General features: G+C 40.8%; 1 protein-coding gene across 2 annotated transcripts in view; it reads right to left on the bottom strand.

Moving 5' to 3' along the window:
* Positions 1-629: 629 nt before the first annotated feature.
* SOCS2 (suppressor of cytokine signaling 2) overlaps positions 630-22,860 on the bottom strand; it is a 40,861-nt gene continuing 18,630 nt past the window's right edge. For both annotated transcript variants that reach the window (XM_081061178.1, XM_081061179.1), the window contains exon 4: positions 630-1,320. In XM_081061178.1, the coding sequence (XP_080917304.1) occupies positions 1,314-1,320 (7 nt within the window). In that variant the 3' untranslated portion in view covers positions 630-1,313. The remainder of the gene's footprint in view (positions 1,321-22,860) is intronic.

The following is a 22,860-nucleotide window of genomic DNA, read 5'->3' as shown; positions in this document are numbered from 1 at the left end:
CAACCTACAACCCTGGTCTAGAGAACAGGTGGCATCCCCAATCCATCATGAATTAATGAATAAATGAAAAAGTGGCTGGTTTACATAGAAGTTTGACATTCTCAGTCCTCTACAAGGACAGTCGATTTTAATCGTGGTGTCAAACATCAGGCAAAATGGGGAATAATTTTTTTAAAACTTTTATGTTTCGTTTTGAAGTGCAGTCTGTTTTTACTAGCTTAAACTCGCAGGCTGTGTTTCACTGAAGGTTAAGTGGCAATGACAGTGACAATGACAATTTCCCTTTAGCGTCTGTTACAATTTTCAAGCTTGTTCCTATCCAAGGTTCTCAATACCCAGCTCTGTGAGCTGATTAGCAAATTTCCACCTTACAGACGAGAGACTGAGGCTCAGAGAAACATACGCCACAGCTACTAAAGCAGCAGAGGTTGGTCTCAAACCAGTCTTCTAACTTGAAGCCAGTATTTTTCTTCTAGGAGGGGCAGCAGGAGCCAAAAACAAGACATAAAACTGGATTGAAGAAAATGAAGCCTTGACTGCCTGGGCTTTACATGAGAATGAGAAATTAATAACAAAGAGGCCATTTTTCACATGGACTCAAAATGTGAGTTTTTATTTTTTTTCTTTTTATACAAGAGCTTTGTTGTTTTAAAAGGCCCTTTCTTCTCATTCAAAATGAGAAAATACCTTCTGACAGCCACGCAATTAGCAGAGCCTTCAGATATTGATTTCCTCTGTTCCCTGGCACTACCCTTCCTCAAAGGGCTCATAGAGGCTCCTGATAGAAAGGAAAGCTGCAGCTACTGAATTGGCCTCTAAACTAATTTAGCTGCTTCCCATCACCATCTCTCAGCCGCTTTCCCAGGGCTGTCTCCTCCCTCCTCAGCTCCATCTAAGAGGGATTGTTAGGCAGAGATTTTAGAAAGGGACTAGGTAGGAGGAATTGGGACTGGGGGAGTGAAAAAAGAGGAAGATGGAGAGGAAGAAAATAGATCCCTGGATAGAAATCCAAGAAATTCCTGTGTAAAAGTTATATGCCCTTTGAAGAAAGGAGAAGGGGTGGAGCATAAAATAGAAATTACCAGTGATGTTACTATCATTTATTCGCTGATTTGTTCATTGATTCCACAAACATTTACTGACGTCCTACTGATAGCACGTGCTATAATAGGCTTGAGAATACACACAGTTGGCAAAAACAATATAATTCCTACCTTGATTGATGGTACATTCCGGCAAGTTCTGTTCCCCAGGAAGCTGACTCTGAGTCAGAGACGAGAATGCATGAATTCTGTTAGCGAGTGCTCTTAAGATTAACACCTAAGGAAGGAAGGGTAGTAAGCAGGAATGAGCAGAGGATGCAATCAAATATGAAAGTTTCAAGGGAAGTCGGGCCAGAGCTGCGAGGTTCTAAAGATGGGTTGAGCTTTCAGAGCTGTCCCCAGGTGAGTGAGAAGGCCAGGCCTTCATACCCTTTGTAGATTAACCATTGGAAGTTGACGGTGGCTTTGGGCAGGGCAGCTCTCTTTAGCTGAGGCAAGGCCAAGAGGGCTGGCAGCTGAGGGCCACACTTCTAGTAGCTGAGGCAAAAACAGCCTTCAGTATATTAGGCAAACTTGAGTGGCTCATCAGAGCCCACAGCCCGTGTCATCTGGGAGCGGCAGCAGACAATCATCAAACAATCACAGAAAACATGTGTGATGTCACTGAGATTGGTTACAAAGGAGAGATACCTGGTACCCTAAAAAAGTGCAACCTAGATTGGAGGGAGGGGTTGGATTTCAGGCAGGGGAAGCAAAGACCTGGGTTGGGAGGGAATGAGAAGGGAAATACAGATTGGAGAGATTCTCTGAATATAAAATGGACAGGTTGGGGTTGAACAGTTACCACATGCCAGGTACCGTGTTCAGCATTTTGGATATGTCCTGTAGTTGGACTTCACAACATCTCATCGAGGTAGGGATTGCTCCCTGGGTCCTTCTAGCATCTCTCAAGATCAAAGAACAACATTCCCTGGAGCCACATTCTCTGAAGTCAGAAATGACAGGTCTGCTGGGCACTGAGTCAAAAGTACAACCCGTGGACGGGGGCTGTGGTCAAGCTAAGTAATCAGTTCTGTGAGCAGAGAGAGGAGTTGTAAGGAAAGCAGAGAAGCAAGCTGAACTACAACTCCTTTGTGGAAAATGAAAAAGGAGAGCAGTCAGTGTAAACTGAATACCAAAGCCAGTTTTACCAAATTTACGCAAAATAGCATTGATCATTGTAACAAAATTCAATAAAGTACTAGATTCAGTTCATGCCTACATTCATTTAGCAATGCTGCGTTTGGGGGAGGGCAGAAATCAAGTAAACTGTGCTAAAACATAGAATCAGAATAGAATAAATGACTCTCAAGGCAACCAATAATACATTGTAATGAAAGAGGGTTTTTAAAATATTTTTTGGCAAGCGGTAGGTAGCTCTGGTTTCTAAATCTGAGGGTATAAAATTTGTTGAAATAATGCTATCTGCAGAGCAACAGTGACATCTTGACAATTTCTTTGTCTCTTAATTAGACAAAGTACGTAAATGTCAGCGAAATCTGCATAGCAGAGGACTCCACTTGAGTCTCTGCTGTGTCCACTGCAGGCCTATGATAATGACTGGCCAGAAGCCTTTTTCTCTGGGAGCCTAGGACACCTCCCCGGAGAGAATCCATCCCAAACACAGGAAGCTAATGAGCCCAGAAGCCTGTGGTTTGAGGACACAGGATTGAGAAAAGCTGAGTCACTTCCTAGCTATGTGATTTCAAGTGAATTACTAAACTCCTAAGCCTCAGTTTTCTTGTCCACAAAATGGAGGAATAACACCAACCTCACAGGACTGTGAGAAGCCCTATGAAGCGCTGAAAAGTTCTTGTCTTTTAGAAACAGAACCACAAGACCAGGCCTGAGTATGATAAAGTCCTCTAAAATGGTGCTCCTCATGAGCGGTCCTCAGACTACAGGTAGCACCTGCGAGCTTTGTTAGAAATGCAAATTCTCAGGCCTCATTCCCCACCAGACCTGCTGAATCAGAATCCCTGGAGTTGGGAGCCCAGGAATCTGGATTTGAACAGTTCCCCAAGCACAATAACCAAGCGTCCAGATTTGTCTGGGACTGAGGAGTGTCTGGAGAGGAGGGACTTTTGGCGCTAAAACTGGAAAGTCCAGGGCAATTTGAGATGAGATGGTTACTCTAACTCATGATTCTTAATGGGTGTTTAAATCTGAGAACCACTGCTTTAACATATGTACGTGTATTTTTAAATTAACATGGTATCATGGGCAACGTGTTTGCAGATTCCACTAGAGATTCCCACAGATCCCTAGAGGATAGCTATGAATGACTGTTTTAAGATAAACCAATATTTATCGAGCATCTTTTACAATTCCAAAATTTGGGTCAATGTTCTCTATTTTACCTCTTTGATCTCACAGTATTTTATAGGAGATAAGTATTTTTATCCTCATCTAGAAAAATGAGATTTAAGGAAGTCAGTAACCTACCTATAGGATCACCAATAAAGCCAACAGACTTGGGCTTAAGGATGTCACTTTCCAGAGCCTGTGCTGGTTCCACCAAACTCTTGTTTCTCCAAGAGTGGAATGCATCTTACCGGGGAATGAGAGATGATTTAATGTGGCATAGGAGATGATTTTAGCATTAAGTAAGACATCACATTGCAAGAAACAACCCTACAAATTGCTAATGCTTATATAGTCCTTATTATATGCCAGGCACTGTGGCCCCACTCCAATGCCTAGCATGTCCCCAGACACTCTTGGAGGAGGTGACCAGTTCTAGGGCAGGAGGCCCAAGTGGAAATATCTGAGGATGGAATAATCATAATAGCTAATATATTAATTCATTTAATCCTCATAAAAGCCTTGCAAAGGGACTCCCTGAGACTCAGAGAGGTCAAGAAATTTATCCAAGGTCACACAGTAAGAGGGGCTGAGCTTTAAAGCCAAGTAGGCTGTCTTCCGTGCCAGTACCTTTAATCACCATGTGGTGTACAAATGGTGAAGTAGATTGGGAGCCTTGAGGGTTGGGTCTAGGCCTCACTGAGCCACTAACTAGCTATATGTCTTTGATCAAGTCACACACTCTTTTTAGGTCTTATTTTCTTTTTCTGTGACTAAGGGGCTCCATTATGATGATTGTCCCAAGGTCAAGAGAATAACAAAGAAGGGGTTGTGCTTCTGTCTACAACATGTAATGGCCCCATATATGGAGACTGGGTACCCAGAGATGCTAAGATAATACCTGTTATCATCCTCATCACTATCATCATTTCACAACTGGTGCTTTGTATACATTATCTCTAATCCTCACAAACAACCCTGAGAGGTAAACATGTGTGGTAAACATCTATTGTTTAGTCTGCCACTGGAAAAAAACAACCTTCTTTCTTTTGAGTACCCCTCGGCCAACTCCAACATGTACATCTACTGAGGATTGTCAATCACAGTAAACCACCTGCTCTTGCCAAAGCTGACTGGTCCAAGATTCAGAATGTGATCCAACTCAGGCCAATCAGATCCTTCCCAGGACTTTTCAAATGGGACCACAGGGAAGAGAAGCCATCTCCCTCTGTCATCTCCCTCTGGTGGAGAAGCTGTGAAATATGAGGTCATGTTTCCCACTACGGGAAGAAGCCATCCTTAGGAACTAAAATCTTTGCACACAGAACAGAAACAGAAAAAAGTGCCCTAACAATGTTGCAGACCGTGGTTCCAGTTGTCATTGGAATTCAGCTATACCCCACCCTTCCTGGGCTTATAGGAGATAACCTAGATAAGCCCCTCTGGTTAATTCCCACTTAGGCCATTTAAGTTATTTACACCCATTTAAATTTTTCCCCCCTTTTTCCACACCCTCCCCACAACTCCTGTTCAATCCGTTGTTTCTCAGTCTAGCTGTATAGCACACAGCTCCCTGGCCCATGCTGGTATTATGAGCCTTGCACTCCCCTGGGCTGAGGTAGTCTCACGGCAGTTCACCGGCCGGCTGCACCGACCACTCCTGGCAGCACACAGCAGCCGGTGGCAGCCCACGTGACCTCTGGCTGTTCATGGCAGCCCAGCTCCAGAGAGAGCCATTGTTCACAATCTTAGCTATAGAGGGCACAGCTCACTAGCCCATGTGGGAATCGAACCGGCGACCTCAGCGTTAAGAGCACGGCGCTCCAACCACCTGAGCTACCCAGCAGGCCCCAACACATCCATTAAAATTAATTTGAGTTAGGTGTCTGCCATCTGCAACCAAGAGTTCTGGCTGATAGACTATTAATATTATTCTCTCTGCTTTCTCAGTTTCAAACTGAGGCGACCTGGCTAGTGAATGCCATCCTGAGTTTAGAGCCCACTCTGTCTGACTCCAAAACCAGGACTGTTACCATCACCATCCTGCCTCTCCCAAGCTGGTAAGACAGCCATAGACGATAGGACTCCTTGCCTGGCCTGGTGGTGCCTTATTGCAATAGCATGACTTGAGTTGCCTAAACATTCACTGAGCTCCTCAAAGAGATAGCTCCTAGAGTCCCCTGGTACTATTCAGAACCAAAGAGAAGGTACTCAGGGAAGACACTGAGCATCGAGACTGCGCTAGTTGCAGAATTGTACAGTGAGTGGATGGGGTGAGCTCTGAAGAGGCCTCCACCGTAAGGGTTAATGGTGAGATGTAGCTGGTGGGTAGAGCAAACCTAAAACCATCAAGGGGACTTTAAACTTCAGGGAACTGCCTATGGCTAAGGACCTGTAAGAGAATGAGAATGAGGCCTGCTTGACTGGTCAGGGGAGACCCAGCCCAGGCTACCGAAAGCATCCCATTTGCTGTTAGAGTTACACTTCACAACAGGCCTCCTGAATTCCAATGCAACGCTCTTTCCACTCACTCAAACTGCCCTTGTATTCACTACCCTTCCACATATTGCTAAACATTGCTTAAACTGTAACAGTAGCTGTCAGGTAGGAGGAACATTGCTTAATACAGACCGAGCTAAGAAACGAGAAAGAGAATTAATCCATTGACAGTTGAAAGCATTCTTGATTTTTAAAAAATCCTGTGGTATCATTACAAATAACGTGTATTAAGCACTTGAAGCTTTACTTAGAATTGAACAATGCAGATAAATCACTTATAAATTCATTTACCTATTAAAAATTCTGTATGAACTTCTACACTGTGCCAGGTCCCAGGGTCAGATTGATGAGCCAGCCAGACATGCTTCCTGTCCTTAAGGAGCCTGTAGTCCAGCAGGGGAGACCAGTGTGAAATAAATACACACATGCAAAATTATAAATGAGAATAAGGATTAAAAAGGGAGAGAAAAAATGGAACTAATTTATGAAGGGAAGGGTTGAGGAGATGGGGATGAGGGGATTTCCAGCCCAGGTCAGATGGTATTCATGCATTTCTAGGCAAACAAACTCAGATTCCCATCTTTGCAAAAAGACTGAGTGCATTTGGGGCACGGTGATTAAAGGCGAGCAGGCATGTGTTTAGCCAAATGGTCTCAGAGAAGCAACCATCACTTTTAGGTATCCCAAGAGTTTGGAACTCCTGTAGAGATGGTTCATCTAGCATGAAGAGCAGGTTCCCGGAGGTTCTAACCAGTGCCCTGTGGAGCCATACTGGAGCCTGAGACAAAGGGAAAATGTGCACTGCTAGTATGTATATATGCTCATCAAAATATCCTCCAAAACACTTTGAACTAAGTGAGAAAAATTAATACAATGTCTGTAATCAAAAGACATGACAATATATAAAGTCCCATATTGCCCGATCTGTTTGCACACGTTGTCAACCCTCATAAATCTGCCTGGTGGGTTATTTGGAGATCTCAGGGCCAGGAACGTGGGGCTGAATGAAAATGGTTGTTCCTATCACACAACCATACAGTGTGGCAACTCTAACAACAGCATGTCTGTATTTAAAAATTCTACATTTGCTCATCATGATTTTATTTTGCATTTTTTATTTTACATTAAGATGTTATTTATCTTGGTTACTAAGTTTGCTGGCAACGCTGTGAATTTTACTGCCAGAAGTGAGTGCCTCACTTACCTTACCCTAACCCTGACCCTGGTCCCGAACCACGCAAAGACTTCAACTTTTAATATTTCCAAAGGCCAAGAGCTACAACAGGTATGATTGTGTGCCTTATGCTTTTGATCCACCATGAGCTTGAATAATGTCAGATGTGGACGTTCAGGAACTAGGTTTCCCTTTTGCAATTTTGTTTTCAGCACATGCCAACTCTTGGAAATTGGGATCTGGGTGGAAGAAAGGGGTCACTGTCCTGCCAAATTTTGTTGCGTGTAAGATGCTGGTGGTTGGACGTAGTATAGAAAAGCTACATCTGGTTTCAATGCTACTTTTTTCCCCTTAAAATAAAATCATTTCTAGAAAGTTTGCTCCTTTTTATTTAATAATTTGGAAATAGTCCACAGTCTTATTGCTGGGCTCAGAGAAAGATGTTAGGACATTTATTTTATTAAAGCATTTCCTTCTTATTAAACAGATTTGGGGGCGCTCTTCCCAACAGGCACCGAGCCATGATCATCCCTTGGGACAACTGGTACAAGCTCCACAAGACCGGGGCAAGCGAAAGCCTTCCCACAAGAAGCGATGCTCTGGGCTGGGACGCCCTGCTGTCAACAGCGAGGTTGGCCCCTGGCGTCCACACAGTCCCTGTGCCCGGAGGCAGCGCGGAGTGCCGCGCCTTGAGGCTGGCCCCGGGGAACTTCTGGGGCTCTGAGTGTTATACGTGCAAAACAAGGACTGTCCACGTTTCTACAATGCATCCAACAACGAACTAGTCCACACCCAGACTCCAATAAAGAAGTGCCTCGCGTTCATTGACAGTGGCCGCGTCCCACTGTGCAGGCTCCTGGGCTGCAAGAAGCGGGCCAAGCTGGCTCCTGAGGAGGAAGAGATTTTAAACAAAAAACGATCAAAGAAAATTGAGACGAAACATGATGAAAGGAAAAAGAATGCCAGAATCAGCAGTCTTCTAGAGGAGCAGTCCCCGGGAGGCACGCTTCTTGCCTTGCATGGCCACAAGACCAGGCCCCTGCGCCCCGCGGACGGCTGTGTGCTGGACGGCAAGGACCCGAGTTCTAGGTGCGGAAAACCAAGGCCCAGAAAGGCAAACAAACCACACTCCCTCCTGTCTTAGCTCATGTAATAAAGGTGTTAACTGATCTTGTTTTACTTTTATTTTTTTTAAAGGACTTTGGAGGCATATTTTGTAGCCTAACCAAAAGCCAGGTATCATCTGAATCAAACTGAAGAATGACATTTCCCTGGTGTAGGTTCCCAGTTCTGATTGGGCAAACGTCCTACGCCGTTGCTCAATAAATGTCACAGATTTACTTGAACAAAACTAAACGTGTGCCGGCTTTCAAACTAAAGCACAGTGCCTTCCTGGATGGTTGTGTTAAATGGCGTGATGAAATCAAGCAAATACTGCTGAGGTGTGGCAGTCCCAAAGAGGCTGAGAACTCCCAGCCCAGATCCTAGTACTAGAACTTCTCAGAAAACTAGATGCAAATGCAAAAGAAGCAAAAATAAAGCCACACCCAGCGCCATGAAGTACTAGCTCGTGACCTTCAGCAAACAACTTGATCTCTTTTTCTCAAGTGTTAAATGGGCCACTTTGAGCTTGACTCCTAGTGTTGTTGTGAGTGCAAAGAACAACTATCCACTTGTGGCACATACTTCTTATGGCTCCCCCATCTCCATCTCCTCTTATTCTATAAGCATAGAAACCCCAACTTTTATAGTTGCCATACCTCGCTGTGCAGAATAAAGACGAGGCTTCCCAGCTTCCCTTGAGGCCCATGTGCTCATGCGGTTCAGTTCTGGCCAAGGAAATATGAGCAACAGCTGGTAATGGAGAGTCAAGAGGCATCCTAGACTGTCAGGACAACACCCTAGGAATGGCAGAGCAACAAGATAGGAGAAGCTTGGATCCTTGACTGCGGCGGAGCCATCATAACAGCCGTGGACTGCACATGCCCAGACTGTTCTGGGAGTGACAAATACATTCTATCTTGTTTAAGCCACTGTTACTTTGGGTCTCGGTGATGGTAAACCTGTATCCCAACTAATACCCCACGTAAAGTGTTTTCAAGTGACTGACATGCAATAAATATCAGCTATGATGATGATGGTGATGGTTATGAATTCTACTTCTACTAATCCTTGGAAAAGCATCAGACAATTAGAATAAAATTCAGGCTACACAATGTGAAGTACACTTCCTTTTCCCCCTCTTACTCCATTATCTGACTCTAGTGATATTCTGTAATGCATACGCACGCAAAGGACAACTCCCCATGGTCAAGCATGTAATTCTTTAATTACAAATGTGCCGGGGGGGGGGTCATTTCATTTTTTAAGTTTATTGGAGTGACGATGGTCAGTAAAATTACATAGGTTTCAAGTGTACAATTCTGTAATGCATCACCTATAAATCCCATTGTGTGCTCACCACCCAGAATCAGTTCTCCTTCCATCACCATATACTTGATCCCCTTTACCCTCATCTATCACCCCCCTTCCTCCTTACACTCTGGTAACCATTAAACTATTGTCTGTGTCTGTAAGCGACATAAGCCACACAGAAAAAGTCGCAAACCATGTGTTTCACTGATATGTGGGATGTAAAACTGAAAGCAACAAAGGAACAAGACAAACAAAAAAACCAAAAACTCATGGGGGGGGTGGAGTCATTTCTAAGGGACTTTTCTACTTGAAAAGTCATATTGTCTCACCATATGCTTTACACTAAAAAATTCCAAAGAATCAACAATGAACATTTTCCATATTTGCTACAGATAATTTTTAAAAATAAAACACCACAGATATGGTTGAAACCCTTGGCCTCACGCATTCAATTTCTGACAGGTTATGGCCCTTCAGAAGTGGTTGAGTATCCTCCCCGTTGTGTATTTATGTCTTAATAAGTATACTTGTACGTATCCATAAGAGACACATAGTACAGCTTTGGGTAACTTTTTTGTATATTGGTTATACACTGCATATATTACACTTGGCAACTTGCTTATTTAGAAGGCTAGTAAAAGCAATGTCACAACAATTGTCCTTATTAAATGTATGTGTGGGGGGGGGCAATGGGTCATATTATTCTCTATGCTTTTTGTGTATTTGAAATGTTATAAGCACAATTTTAAATAAGAAAGAAGAGAACTTAAAAGAACTACTCAGAAGCTGTGTTGACATATAACATCACCAAGACCACTCTGACTCGGGGCAGGATGGGGCCAGGATACGGCTGGTTGTTTCTGAAACATTTTACCCTAGATGAGTGAGCAATCAAATTAAAAAAGAAAAACCCAATATGCAAAAATTCTGAATTTACCCAGCAGATATGTAAATAGGTGACTAATCACTTCACAAATCTAAATGTTTCTAGATTTTTCTTAAAACATTCAAATCAGGTATATTCGATAGGCATAACTGCCAATGAAATAATGTGTCAGACAAAACTACTTCTTTATTATAGTTAGTGTAGTTAATTTTGGAAAATGATCAATAAAATTCTTTCAAACATAAAAACATTAGATTAGGATAGCATGAATCACTTCCTCTTGATCTGAGGAATGAAAATGTAGATTATTGGGGCATCAATTTTTTAAAACAGGCATTCCCCAATACTTCATTTATATATGGCCTATCTATGCAAAGATAGCATCTACTTCTCATATTTTTCCCCACCATTAGAGGAGTAACAGTGACAAAACTTCAACTTTTTTGAGAGTCTATGTGTTTAGAAGAATAGAAAGAAAAGAATGTTTGGAAACTGACCCTTCTTGCACAGTCATTGCCCCCGAAGGCCATGTTTGAGCCCAACTGCCCCACCTCCCAGGCAGGAGCTGACAACTGGGGTTGCTCACCTGAGATGGGCTGAGTTAATTACATTCTCTGACCCAGAATTTGGACCTGAGGTGTAGAGTCACAGTCTTTTGGTCACATAAGCTGAGGACAGATGACATTGTGAGTTGTGAGGCAGCTGTACACAGAGAAGCAAGATAGAGCTGGTCCACCGAGAATAAGAGAAGAAAAGAGGAGGATGGAGAAGCAGGGATGAAGAGTCATGGGTCCCCTGAGTCATGAGTGACCTGAGAGGAGGTGCCTGAGAGAAGCTGCCCTGAACCAAAGGCATTCTGGTCTCTCCTGAAGCCCACAATACTTTACCATCCTTGGATTCCATGAGATAACCTTGTATCCTTAGAGCAAAACCCCTGTCCTATTTACATGATCTCATGCATATGTATACAGTTGACCCTTGAAAAATGTGGGGGTTAGGGGCACAGATCCCCCCCACACAGTTGAAATCTGTGTATAACTTTTGGCTCCTCCAAAACGTAACTACTAATAGCCCACTGGAAACCTTACTGATAACATAAATAGTCAATTAACACGTATTTTGTATGTTATATGTATTACATATTATATTCTTACAGTAAAGTAAGCCAGAGAAAAGAAAATGTTATTAAGAATGTCATAAGAAAGAGGAAATACGTTTACAGTACTGCACGTATTGGAAACAATCCACGTACCAGTGAATAAGTGGACCCACGCAGTTCACACCCATGTTGTTCAAGGGTCAACAGTATATGTAAATATTATTATTATTCATTTATTTTTGCTTAAGCTAGTTTGAAGTAGGTTTCTGTTACTTGCAAGCAGAAGAGCCTTAACTCTTAACTCCAAGTGCAGGCATTCTGTGAGGCCGTCACCCGCCACCCCACCTCGCCACATAATTAATTGGTGGAGCTTTTATACACTCATGTACCCAATGAGGACTTACCAGGAAACAGCCAGCACCACAATGTTTTCCCTCTGAGAGCTGTCAAATTAGAAACAAGCATAATGTGCCCATGTGGGTGTTCCCTGGACTTTCATTTGGCAGCTAAAGCATTGGTTATTATTTCCCGTATGCCATTTACATGAGATCCATAGATTTAAGTCAAAATTTTCCAGGTGCAGCTATTCTGATAATGCATGCAAATCATCTCTGAAAACACAAGATCCTGAACTTGATTTTTCTGCTAAAGCAATCAACAAGGAACAGGCAACCACATTTCTGGTTCCACCCTGGAGCTTGCTCATGCTTTGATGGTTTTATTGGCCATTTTATGACTACATTCTACACAATTGCTGGGCGCCCTTTAAATTGTCAAGCAATCACCCCAAATACCACTGTGTTGGAAAAATATCTTGGGGTTCTCTGTAAAAAAAAGAATACAATACGAAGAACAAGGTAACTTGTAAATCCAATGGTTTAAAAAATAATAAAAGAATAATAAAAATGATATCTAATATTTCCCATATAAATGGACATAATCTCTTGAGTATTTAACTTGGATTCAATTATTAACTGAAATTCTTTAAGGAACCTGGACCAGATCCCATGTAATAAACATCCCAATACAGATGCCATCATGGAATGTGGAAAGGCAAGAATAAGAAGTGGTCACAAACGAACTGTGGCACCTGGCTGGAATGACTTGGGTTCGGGACCAGACTCTGCTTCTGAAGGGCTCTGTAACTTGGGCCGGGGGCCTAAGCTTTCTGAATCTTGGTTTCCCGATCTGAACAATAGGGACAATAACAATGACGACACCATATGCGGATGAAACTTGATAATGCATGTAGATAGAGTACTTAGCATGACACCTGCACACCGTTACCCCCAGTAAATGTCAGTGGTGACTGTTATTGTCGTCGTTGAGATGGTTGTTAACAGAATGGCCTGTTAAGCTGAAAGCCACTGAGACTCAAAGGTCTGGATTTCAAGCTATTTTTGCAAGCAATGAGCTACTAAAAATAGGAGGCTGTGTTTACTCTCATAGCTTCGGGGAACAGCTATGACTTGGTCTCTGACCAAGCAGATTTGGTGGTAGAGTAAACGGCCTGGTAACTGCCTGTCAGTTCAGACCACATCCTGACTGGACCTCCCTTCGGGGAGGTTTGGACAACCCAGAAAAGCAGGCCCAGCAAATTTCTGTAGGCCAGGCCCCTCACAAGGCTTTTCAATAGGAATGGGCCCATTGCCTTTCCTGTTCTACCTTGGACACTGCAAAGATGGCAGAAGACCCAGGTGATGAATTGGTTGTCAGTTGTATGAGTTCATGGACCTCCGGTGTTTTTCCTCTCACCACCACCACCCCTATAAGTCCAGGGGCAGTGTCTTAGTGAACTACAGAATGCAGGGCTCTGAGGCAGAAGAGAGGCTTTTTCCTAGGAGCCGAGCAGTGAAGGGGAGTTTTGCTACAACCATATGGACTAGCCTGACTATAATCCTAGGAGGTGAGAACCACCTAAACTTGAACCACCTCTGGTCCAAGGGACGCGTCAAAGGGTAAGGACTCATCTCCAGAAAAAATATTTCCCAAAGTCTCTTAGAGACCCATCATATACCTTTGAACCTTAACTGGCAACTGGATCCATTTGCTGGATTTGATTTTCCCACCTGCCGAAAATATGTTCTCATGCTCATATGTTCTGTAGCTCGCATGACTTTATACACACACATATGTATGGTATGCATGCATGTATATGTATGTGTGTGGGTGTGTGTGTGTTCTGCAAATACTGAGGATTGACATAATTTCCTTTTTCTCATTTCTTCTTGGCGCACATCTTGAAATTTATAATATGCGCAGCATATGTCTGGGTCGACAGTGGTTATCACAGACACCAGCAAGTGATGAATGATGTCTAATTTCTTAAAGATTTTTGAAGTTGTATCTATTTTATTTTTGTTAGCAAAATTTCAATGAAAGTTTCCTAGTAAGTTCATTGGAGAAGGGACTGAAGATTATCACATATTGTATCAAGATATTATATATCAAGAATGAAGCCCACGCTTAATTTTTACCCGCACAGACGTAGAGAAGCACTGAATAGAATCAAGGATCCTAGAGTTTAGAAGGGACTAAAGGAGACTGACTAAATGCTGGCTAATTGAAAAACTAATAAATAATGATTTGCAAACAATATGATGGTGTACATATATAAATTCAAAAGAGTCTTCAAATTACTAGAATTAGAAAGCTTGCTGGATACAAATAAATATTTAAAAATCAATAGTGAGCCCATATACCAACAGAAAACTAATAGGAGGTATAATTTTAAAACAAACAAAAAGATTACATTAATAATAGCAACAAAAACTTGGGGAACTTATAAACAATGCAAGTTCCTTTGGCTTTTTCAAAGCTTTGTTGAGGCACATAACAGGCCTACAATACATGTTATATTCATGTATAGGGTAGCAAGACTCAAAGATGGCACCTCTCCAAATTAATTTATAAAGTCATTGTAATGACAATTAAAATCCATTAGTTTTTTTTTTCTCCAAGGCATATGACAAGTGGTCCATAAGTTAATGTAAGAGTAAAGAATGCAAAATGCCCAAGATAACTTAGAAGAACAAAGAAAGACAATTCACCACACTAGATAGCAAGACTTATTATGAAGCTACCATAATTTCAAAAGAATATCCTAGGTATACAGACGGACAGAGCAGCGGAACAGAATGGAAAGCCCATAAACAGAGCATGCTAATGGGAAAACTTGATACATGACAGAGATAACATTGCAAATAAGTGGTGCTCAATCAGTTAGTTTTCCATTTGGAAAAAAATTTTTTTTAAATTCATACTTCCCCTCCTTCACAAAATTAATTTCCATGTCAATTCAATAATTAAAATGGGAAGCAAAACTTTTAATATTTTATAACCTTATGGTTGGAAAACACAAAACATAAAACACAAGATTGCTAAATCTGACCATGGTAAATTTTTAAATGTAAATGTAAATTCATTGTAATTGCAATGAATTTTTAAAAAGTGAAAAGACAAGCTAAACATTGGAATAAAGTATTTTAATGCATAAAACCCAGCAAATACGTTGTCCATTCATATTTTAATGCCTTAAACCCAACAAAGGATAATTATTCCAACTATATAAGGAAATCCTACAAATCAGTAAGAGAAAAGCAAACAACCCAACAGGAAAGTAGGTATAGGATAGGAGCAAAAACTTCTCAGAAAAGAAGCCTAAGGGGCCTAAACACATAAGAGATAGTGATCAGGAAATGCAAATTATAACAAAAATCTCATATCCAACAGATTGGCAGTGGCTAAAAGCACAATACCAAATGTTGAGGATGTGGAGAAATAGAACTTCTCACACACAGCCAGTGTCGACAAATTGGTACAACCTCTTCGGAGAGCAGTTCGGAGACCTACCTGACAAAGGTGACAACGAGCATACAGAAAGACCCCAGCTTTTATATCCTATCCACAAGCATCTGCATGTAAGGGCTCTCGTGCACAGGAGGCCTCCACTGGGGCTGCCATCATGTCTCTAGTAATCCCTGAGAAGGCCCAGCACATTTTGCGAGTGCTCAAAACCAGTATCAACCGGGGAAAGGAGCCTTCGCAATCACTGCAGTTAAGGGGGTGGCGCGAAGATACTCGTGTGGTGCTGAGGAGAGCAGACAGGGACCTCACCACGGGCCGGAGAGCGCCCTGAGGGGGAGGTGGCACGTGGGATCACCGTTACGCACCCCGATCCGGGACTGGTTCTGGAAGAGACAGAGGACGCGAAGGACGGAAAATACTGCCAGGTCCTGGCCAGGGGTCTGGACGACAAGCTCCGTGAAGACCTGGAGCGACTAAAGACAACTGGGGCCCACAGAGGGCTGCGCCTTGGAGGCCGGCACACCAAGACCACGGCCACCCACCGAGGCCACCCTGGGGGCGTGTCCAACAAGAAATAAATCTGCAGGTCTGGCCTGGTAATAAATATTTTATACACACACACACACACACACACACACACACACACACACACACAAATGCTTTGGGCAGAACTATGTATGGGAAAAAATCTATATCATTAAAGTCTCTTAATAAGAGAATGAATAAAGAAAATTTGGTATACTCATAGAATGGGATATACATAGCAATCAAAATGAATTAACTTCATCTGAAAGTATCGACATAAGGAAATCTTGACACACAACGTTGAATCCTAAAGGCAAACTGCAGAAGGACAAGGTGATGCCCAGTCTTTCATCTTATTAGAAGACACCACCTGCATGATCTCTTCTCTGGAAAACTGCAACAGCCCAAGTGCTTCCCACTCTTGTTCCTTCTCATGCCATCTTCCATGTGGCAACTAGGCACATCCCTGCTTATACCTTTCAATGGCTTCCCCCAGCCGTCTTAATAAAACCCAAGGTCTCCTCGGCTCTCCTGATCTCCCCCACCCTGCTCCAAACGCCTACCCTCCTCCCCTCAGGTCTCACCTACCTCACTCTCCCTGGTGTTTACACTGCTCCAGCCTCCGTGCAGGTATTGTTTCTTCATGGACACATCCCCCTCATTCTTCCGGGAGAACATCAGCCCTTGCTAGCTGTTCCTTTTGTGTGACTTGTTCCTTCTCATCATTTAGGGTTCAATTTTAAATGCAGTATCCTCACAGGGCCTTTCCTCAGAGCCCTGCCAATCCCCTCATTCTCCCACCTCTCTGCCAATCCCAACCACACTTCAGTAGTCCCCCCTGGTTCGCGGTTTTGCTTTCCGCAGTTTCAGTTACCCGCAGTCAACTGTGGTTGGAAAATATTAAATGGAAAATTCCAGAAATACACAATTCGTAAGCTTTAAATTGAGCCCTGTTCTGAGTAGGGTGATGAAATCTCGTGTAGCGTCTCCACGCTGTACACCGCTCCCTGCCCTTTCGTCACATAGTAGCCATCTCTCAGTTATCAGGTGGACCGTTGCAGGAGGGTAGTCCTTGAGTTCAAACAACCCTTATTTTACTTAATAATGGCCCCAACGTGTAAGAGTAGTGATGCTGCCAATTCAGATATGCCCCCAAAAAAGCCGTTAATGCTTTAAGTGAAAAGGTGAAAGTTCTCGACTTAATTAAAAAAAATAAAATTATGTGCTGAGAACAAATCTCAATATCCATGAATCAAAAAGGAAGGAATATGTGCTAGTTTTGCTGTCGCACCTTAAACTGCAAAAATTCTGACCACAGTGTGTGACAAGGGCTTAGTTAGGATGGAAACAGGATAAAATTTGTGGGTGGAAGACATAAACAGAAAATACATTCTGACTGACAATAGCTTGTTGCATCAGAAAGCCCTGAGCCTGTACAAAGACTTCAGCAAGGGAGCCCCTGAAACCAGTGACGCCAGCCATTTATGGAAAGTAAGGGATGGTTACACAGATTCAGGAATAGGTTTGGACTGAAAAATATAAAAATTACTGCAGAGGTATGCCTGCCAATAAAGAAGCTGCTGCCCTATTTCTGGCACAGTTGAAGAAGTTGATTAAGGAGAAAGGATACCATCCAAAGCAAGGGTTCAATTGAGATGAAACTGGGCCCTTCTGGAAGATGTCCAATAGAAACTACATTCATAAAACAGCAGAGGAAGCATGAGGGCATAAAACATGGAAGGACAGTTTAACTTTGGTACTTTGTGGCAATGCTGCAGGGCAAATGATAAAGTCAGCTGTAGAGCTGTAGAGTACAGAGCAAAGAACCCACCCACTCTCAAAAAAAAAAATTATCTGTCCATGTTCTAGAAACATAATCAGAAAGCATAAAAGATGGGTGACAGTCATCTTTTTCATTACAGTGTATTACTATTATAGTTGTTCTATTTTATTATTAGTTATTGTCATTAATCTCTTACTATACCTAATTTATAAATTAAACTTTATAATAGGTGTGTATGTGTAGGAAAAAACATAGTATGTATAGAGCTCGATACTAACCACAGTTTCAGGCATCCACTGGGATTCTTGGAGCATGTCCACCTCTGGGATAAGGGGGGACTACTGTATCCTATGTTATCATTTTCAGGCAGTTACAGATACCTGCAATTATCTTATGTATTCATATATTTGTATCTTTAGGACAAGGGTTTTTCCTATTCATCACCATATTCCCAGGGTCTATAATACGGTAATGCCTAACATATGGTAAGCACTCAAGAAATATTTGTTGACTTATTTATGTACATTTTGAAAACTTACAAAACTGTGCTACATAATATTATAGGCATCTAGGGATGTAGAAAAAGATAAAAATCATGAATGAGGAAGATACACAATAACGTTGGGGTAGAGTCTATCTCTGGGGAGGGTAGGTGTCAACAAGATCAGAAAGTGGAACAAAGAGGACTTAATCTCAATATGTGGGTGTTTTTAATTGTAAAGGAAATACAACATTTATTAAATCTGCTTATATGTTAAATCTGAGTGGTTGTTATATATATATATATATATATATATATATATATATATATATATATATATATAGCTAAAGTGTTCTTTGTAATTTTCTGATGGAAATAGTTCATAATAAAAACACAATTATTTTTTTAAAAGATGTTTGAAATGACAAAATTATAGAGATGGAGAACAAATCGTAGTTGCCATGGTTAGGGATGGAGGGAAGGGGTGGTGACTACAAATGGGTACCAGGAGGGGGATCTTAGTGGTGATGGAAAAGTTCTGTATCCTGATTTTGGTATTGGTTACACAAATCTACAGGTGATAAAATGGCATAGAATTATACATATTCTTTATACCAATGTCAGTGTTGTGGTTCTGCTTGTGCTACAATTACATAAAATGTAACCACTCGGGGAAGGGTACACAGGGCTTCTCTGTCCCTCTCTGTACTATCTTTGTAACTTCCTCTGAATCTATAATTGTTGCAAAATAAAAAGGGTTTCTTTTTATAAAAATAAAACTACCTGCACCACCTAAAGTAACATTATTTCTATTTGACAGATGAGACAAATAAGTGAGGTCCCCAAGAAGAAAAGCAATTTACGGTAAGTGGTGTATGGATGGGGCAGGGCACGGAGGCCTGCTGAACTTACAGTTTTCTTTGAACAACCAAGTCAACAAATGCATGTGTCTAGAATCCTTGGTAGCCTTTTGTCAGGACTCATAGCACAGTGACTTCCCAGTGAGTAACGCAGGCTGCACAGCATAGCTGAAGACCCCAGATAGGAAATATTAAATCAGATGTTAAAATTGCATATGCAAGCTGGCTTCAAATCCCAGCTCTACCACTTAGTAAACAGTTGACCTTCTACTTCTCATTAAGCCTCAGTTTCCTCATCTGCAAAAGGGGAACAACGTGATTATATACCACACCTGGTGTTTAAGTCAAATAATTCATATAAAATGCTTGGCATAAAACTTGGCACATAGTAAGACTGCAATTAAAAGTCAAGAAACACAGCCGATATTACCTGTGAAATAAGTCCAAACACATCTACTATTTCTCCCAAGGACCCTCCTATACATGATACTATCCCAGCATATAACCAGGTTTTAGTGCTGGGTGACGTGTGAAGGTTCTTACTCAGAAGGATTAAATTGTAGGTAAGCGGCGGTAGGGGTGAGAATACAGGTAAGGCAAACTCAGTAAAATTACCATGATGGCCTATGCCCTCTATTTGCTAGGAGAAATTGGATGGGAGAACCCTACCCTAACCAGAAAAAGAATATAAAATAAAATGCTCATTTGGTTTGTGTAACCCTGTCGACTACAATAGGGTATAATCACAAATTCAATGCCAAAAGAATATAGACTCTATTAGATTAACCAGTCACAAAGCCAAAAATAGCGATATACTTGAAGTTCCCAAAGACTACAGTCAGACTATAGATTGTGGTTGCCTAAAATTAAACAGAGAAATGAGGGTACTTCTTTTCTTTGGTCAGGAACCAACTAAATTTAAAACTACTGAAACTAGATTTAATCTGTGACAGGAGGACCAGGCTCCACTTTCAGTTGGCCGAAGAAAAGCATTCCAGCTCCAGGAGCACCACACATGCAAGAAATTGGAGACTTAATTTATTCTCTAAAGGTACGTTAAAGTTGTCGGCAAACCCACTTGAAATTCTGAAACCAGAACAACAAAGAATGGTAGAAAGAATTGGACTTGCCATTGAAATTATAATGACAGGGTCTACAACATGTCTTCCGAAATATATAAATCAGGTATCTTAACAGGGAGCAATCTAAAACACAACTCATTTTAAAAACCAAATCACAAAAATTAGTTAAAATTTGAGTATTTCTAACATTACTTGAACTCAGTAAAATACGTGTCTGATATAAAAAGAAAAAAAAGGCAAAGCATATTTCATTTTCAGTAAAGACTGAGATTCGAAAAGCATAACCATCCCCCCTTATAAATGCTTTTAAATCAGTAATATTTATGACTAAAAGTGCTTGTTTCATTTTGACAACATTTTAAATACACTAGTAAATCTAAGTTGAATACCCATCACATATTTTGCAAAAGTAATGAAGTTGAAGTAATAAAAGAAAGCTTAATAAATCCCTACTTTTAAAGTATTGCTGACAAGAGGAATCAATACCCTGTGTTTCTAGTTGGATTATTCAATTTGACATATTAACAGAATGTAGTAAAATTTGCTTAAAGTAGTGGTTTTATATAATGGTGAAATTTTTTTAAATTTTTATTTAAAACACCAAGTTTTAAATGATCAGTCGTCTCCACGTACAAATTTTTCCCTTGACTTCAGTGTCTGAGAGCTGATATTTCCCCACTAACTACCTTATATAATATTTCTTGCTAGCAATGTAGGTAAATATGTATTCATATTACAAGCAGTCAGAACAACAGAATTCTCTAGAATGAATAAATTTCATATTATTTACAAGAGAAAAAAAGACAATTACATCTAAAGAAATAAGATAAGAATAATAAAAGGAACCAGAATATTTCTTCTCATGGAAAATAAAAAATGGGAAAGTCATCTCAATTCCATTAGTAAATTGTCAATTAAAGAATAGATTTGGGAAAGAATATCTTCTAAAGTCTTAATAGACTTAGAAAGTTAAAAGAATTGGGCAGTAAGGATTAGAATAGCCAAGAAACATCTTTGTTTCACTTTTAAGCTTTTTTAGAGAATATGTAAAGAGCTGTAAAAATGAAAGTACTGTAATATTGAAGGTCAATTTTAGTCAAAGAAAAGGAGATTCAGAGTTAAGCTAAAATTTCCTGTTTCGATTTCCTATCTTGACATTATCTGCCTTGTTCCCTAAATTTAAACACATTTTTAATTTGAATTCAATTATTATCAGAATTCAGATTATAAAAATGTGTGTACGAGTATGTAAAAATGTTAAAAGCATCTGAATTTAGAAACCAATTTATTTTTCCCTTCTTATTTCAAAAACAATTTATTTCCAGATTTCTAGAGCAATCCCCCAGGTGCTTCCTGCCATTTGTGAAGACCGTTCTATTTAGGGACAACATGGGACAATCCTTTTCACCTCCTCTTTCTTCCTTCCTGCTGGCTTCTGATGCGTTACTAGGAAATTAAGAGTTTGAAATGAAGAGTTTTGATTAAACAGGCTTTCTATGTCTGTTGATTTATTTCCTTTATTTTAAAGCATTAGTCTGTATGATAATGGAGTAGCTTACAAAGCCACAGAGATTCAGACCTTAAATGGGAAAATCATTTTAGTGTAATTTAGTTTGGGGTTTGTTTGTTTTCCTTTTTGCTGACACCTAGATCCTATTCTGATGTGACTATGAATTTAAGATGAGTTTTGAGGCTGAGGGAGCTGGGTTTTGAAAGGGCCATTTTCCAAACAAATAGGTAATTTGTGAAATAAAACACTTGTCAAAGTTCTCTGATTCCCAAAGAGTTGACTATAATCTAAAAGGCCCTTTGGGGTGCTAATAGCAATGTAATAGCAACTTGAACCACAGGATTTTTGAAACTTGATTTACATCTTGGTCTCTAGTTATATCTTAGTTTCATCTATACTAGGTGTTACCTATAAAAACCTTAAATTAAAAATAACAAATGAAGTGTTCCATATAGGTGGAATGCTTTCAGCATTTGGAATCATAAGCAGACCAAATATCTGCTTATGGGGGAGAGATTCTAGATATAGTCAGCTCTGTGTTCATAACCACTGGCAAAGTTAATTCCCTCTCCAGAATGACCTTTCAGTTGCAGGAAATTGATTCTGTTGTCCCTAGAACTGGCCACGCCTGTGGTATCATGAGTGGGTGTAGAGGGTATAAGTCATTCGTATGAAAAAAAACAAACACAAAGAGACAGAGAGATAAGAGAGAAAGCTAGAATAAAGGGATAGAGAGTGGGAATGCCAGAAAGTTGGAGAAGGAGGAACTTGTGCTTAATCAAGGTCTTGTAACCAAACTAATTGAAGATGATATTATTAAACATTAAGAACAAATTTTTTCCGATTCTACCCCAGGATTTCTGAAGACAGTCATCTGTTTTCTCTGGAGCCACAGTGAAAGCATGAAGCCCTGTGCCTGCCCTTAGGTCTGGATGTCTCTGGTCATGCTGGCTCTGAGGTTTTCCAGGCTGCTGGGCTCGGCCTCTTGCTGGTTCTAAAGGCCATAGCACTTAGCACTCCAGAGACATACTCCTTGGAATGGAGATTTAACTTCCAGGTCATTTAATTAGCAAATGAACAAGCTTATTTGGCCTTAATACTAAATATGCTATTTAAAAATTAACAGCATTTTAAGGAAAATCCTCAATTATACTTACAATTTGAAAGATAGTAAGTTATTTAAGCCTGAAATATTAATTGGTGAACCATTTTTGGAACGATTTGGAAATATACACGATTTGGAAATGTTAATGTGCATACCTTTGACCCTAAAATCCCACTTCCAGAAATTTACTCAACATATATATTCCCAGAAGCACACAGCCACGTCATCGCAGAGATGTTTCCTGCATT

The sequence above is a fragment of the Rhinolophus hipposideros genome (assembly GCF_964194185.1).
Source record: "Rhinolophus hipposideros genome assembly, chromosome: 9".
NCBI classification, from domain to species: Eukaryota; Metazoa; Chordata; class Mammalia; order Chiroptera; family Rhinolophidae; genus Rhinolophus; species Rhinolophus hipposideros.
The sequence above is the reverse complement of the archived record's forward strand: the minus strand, read 5'-3'. Positions and strand labels throughout refer to the sequence as shown.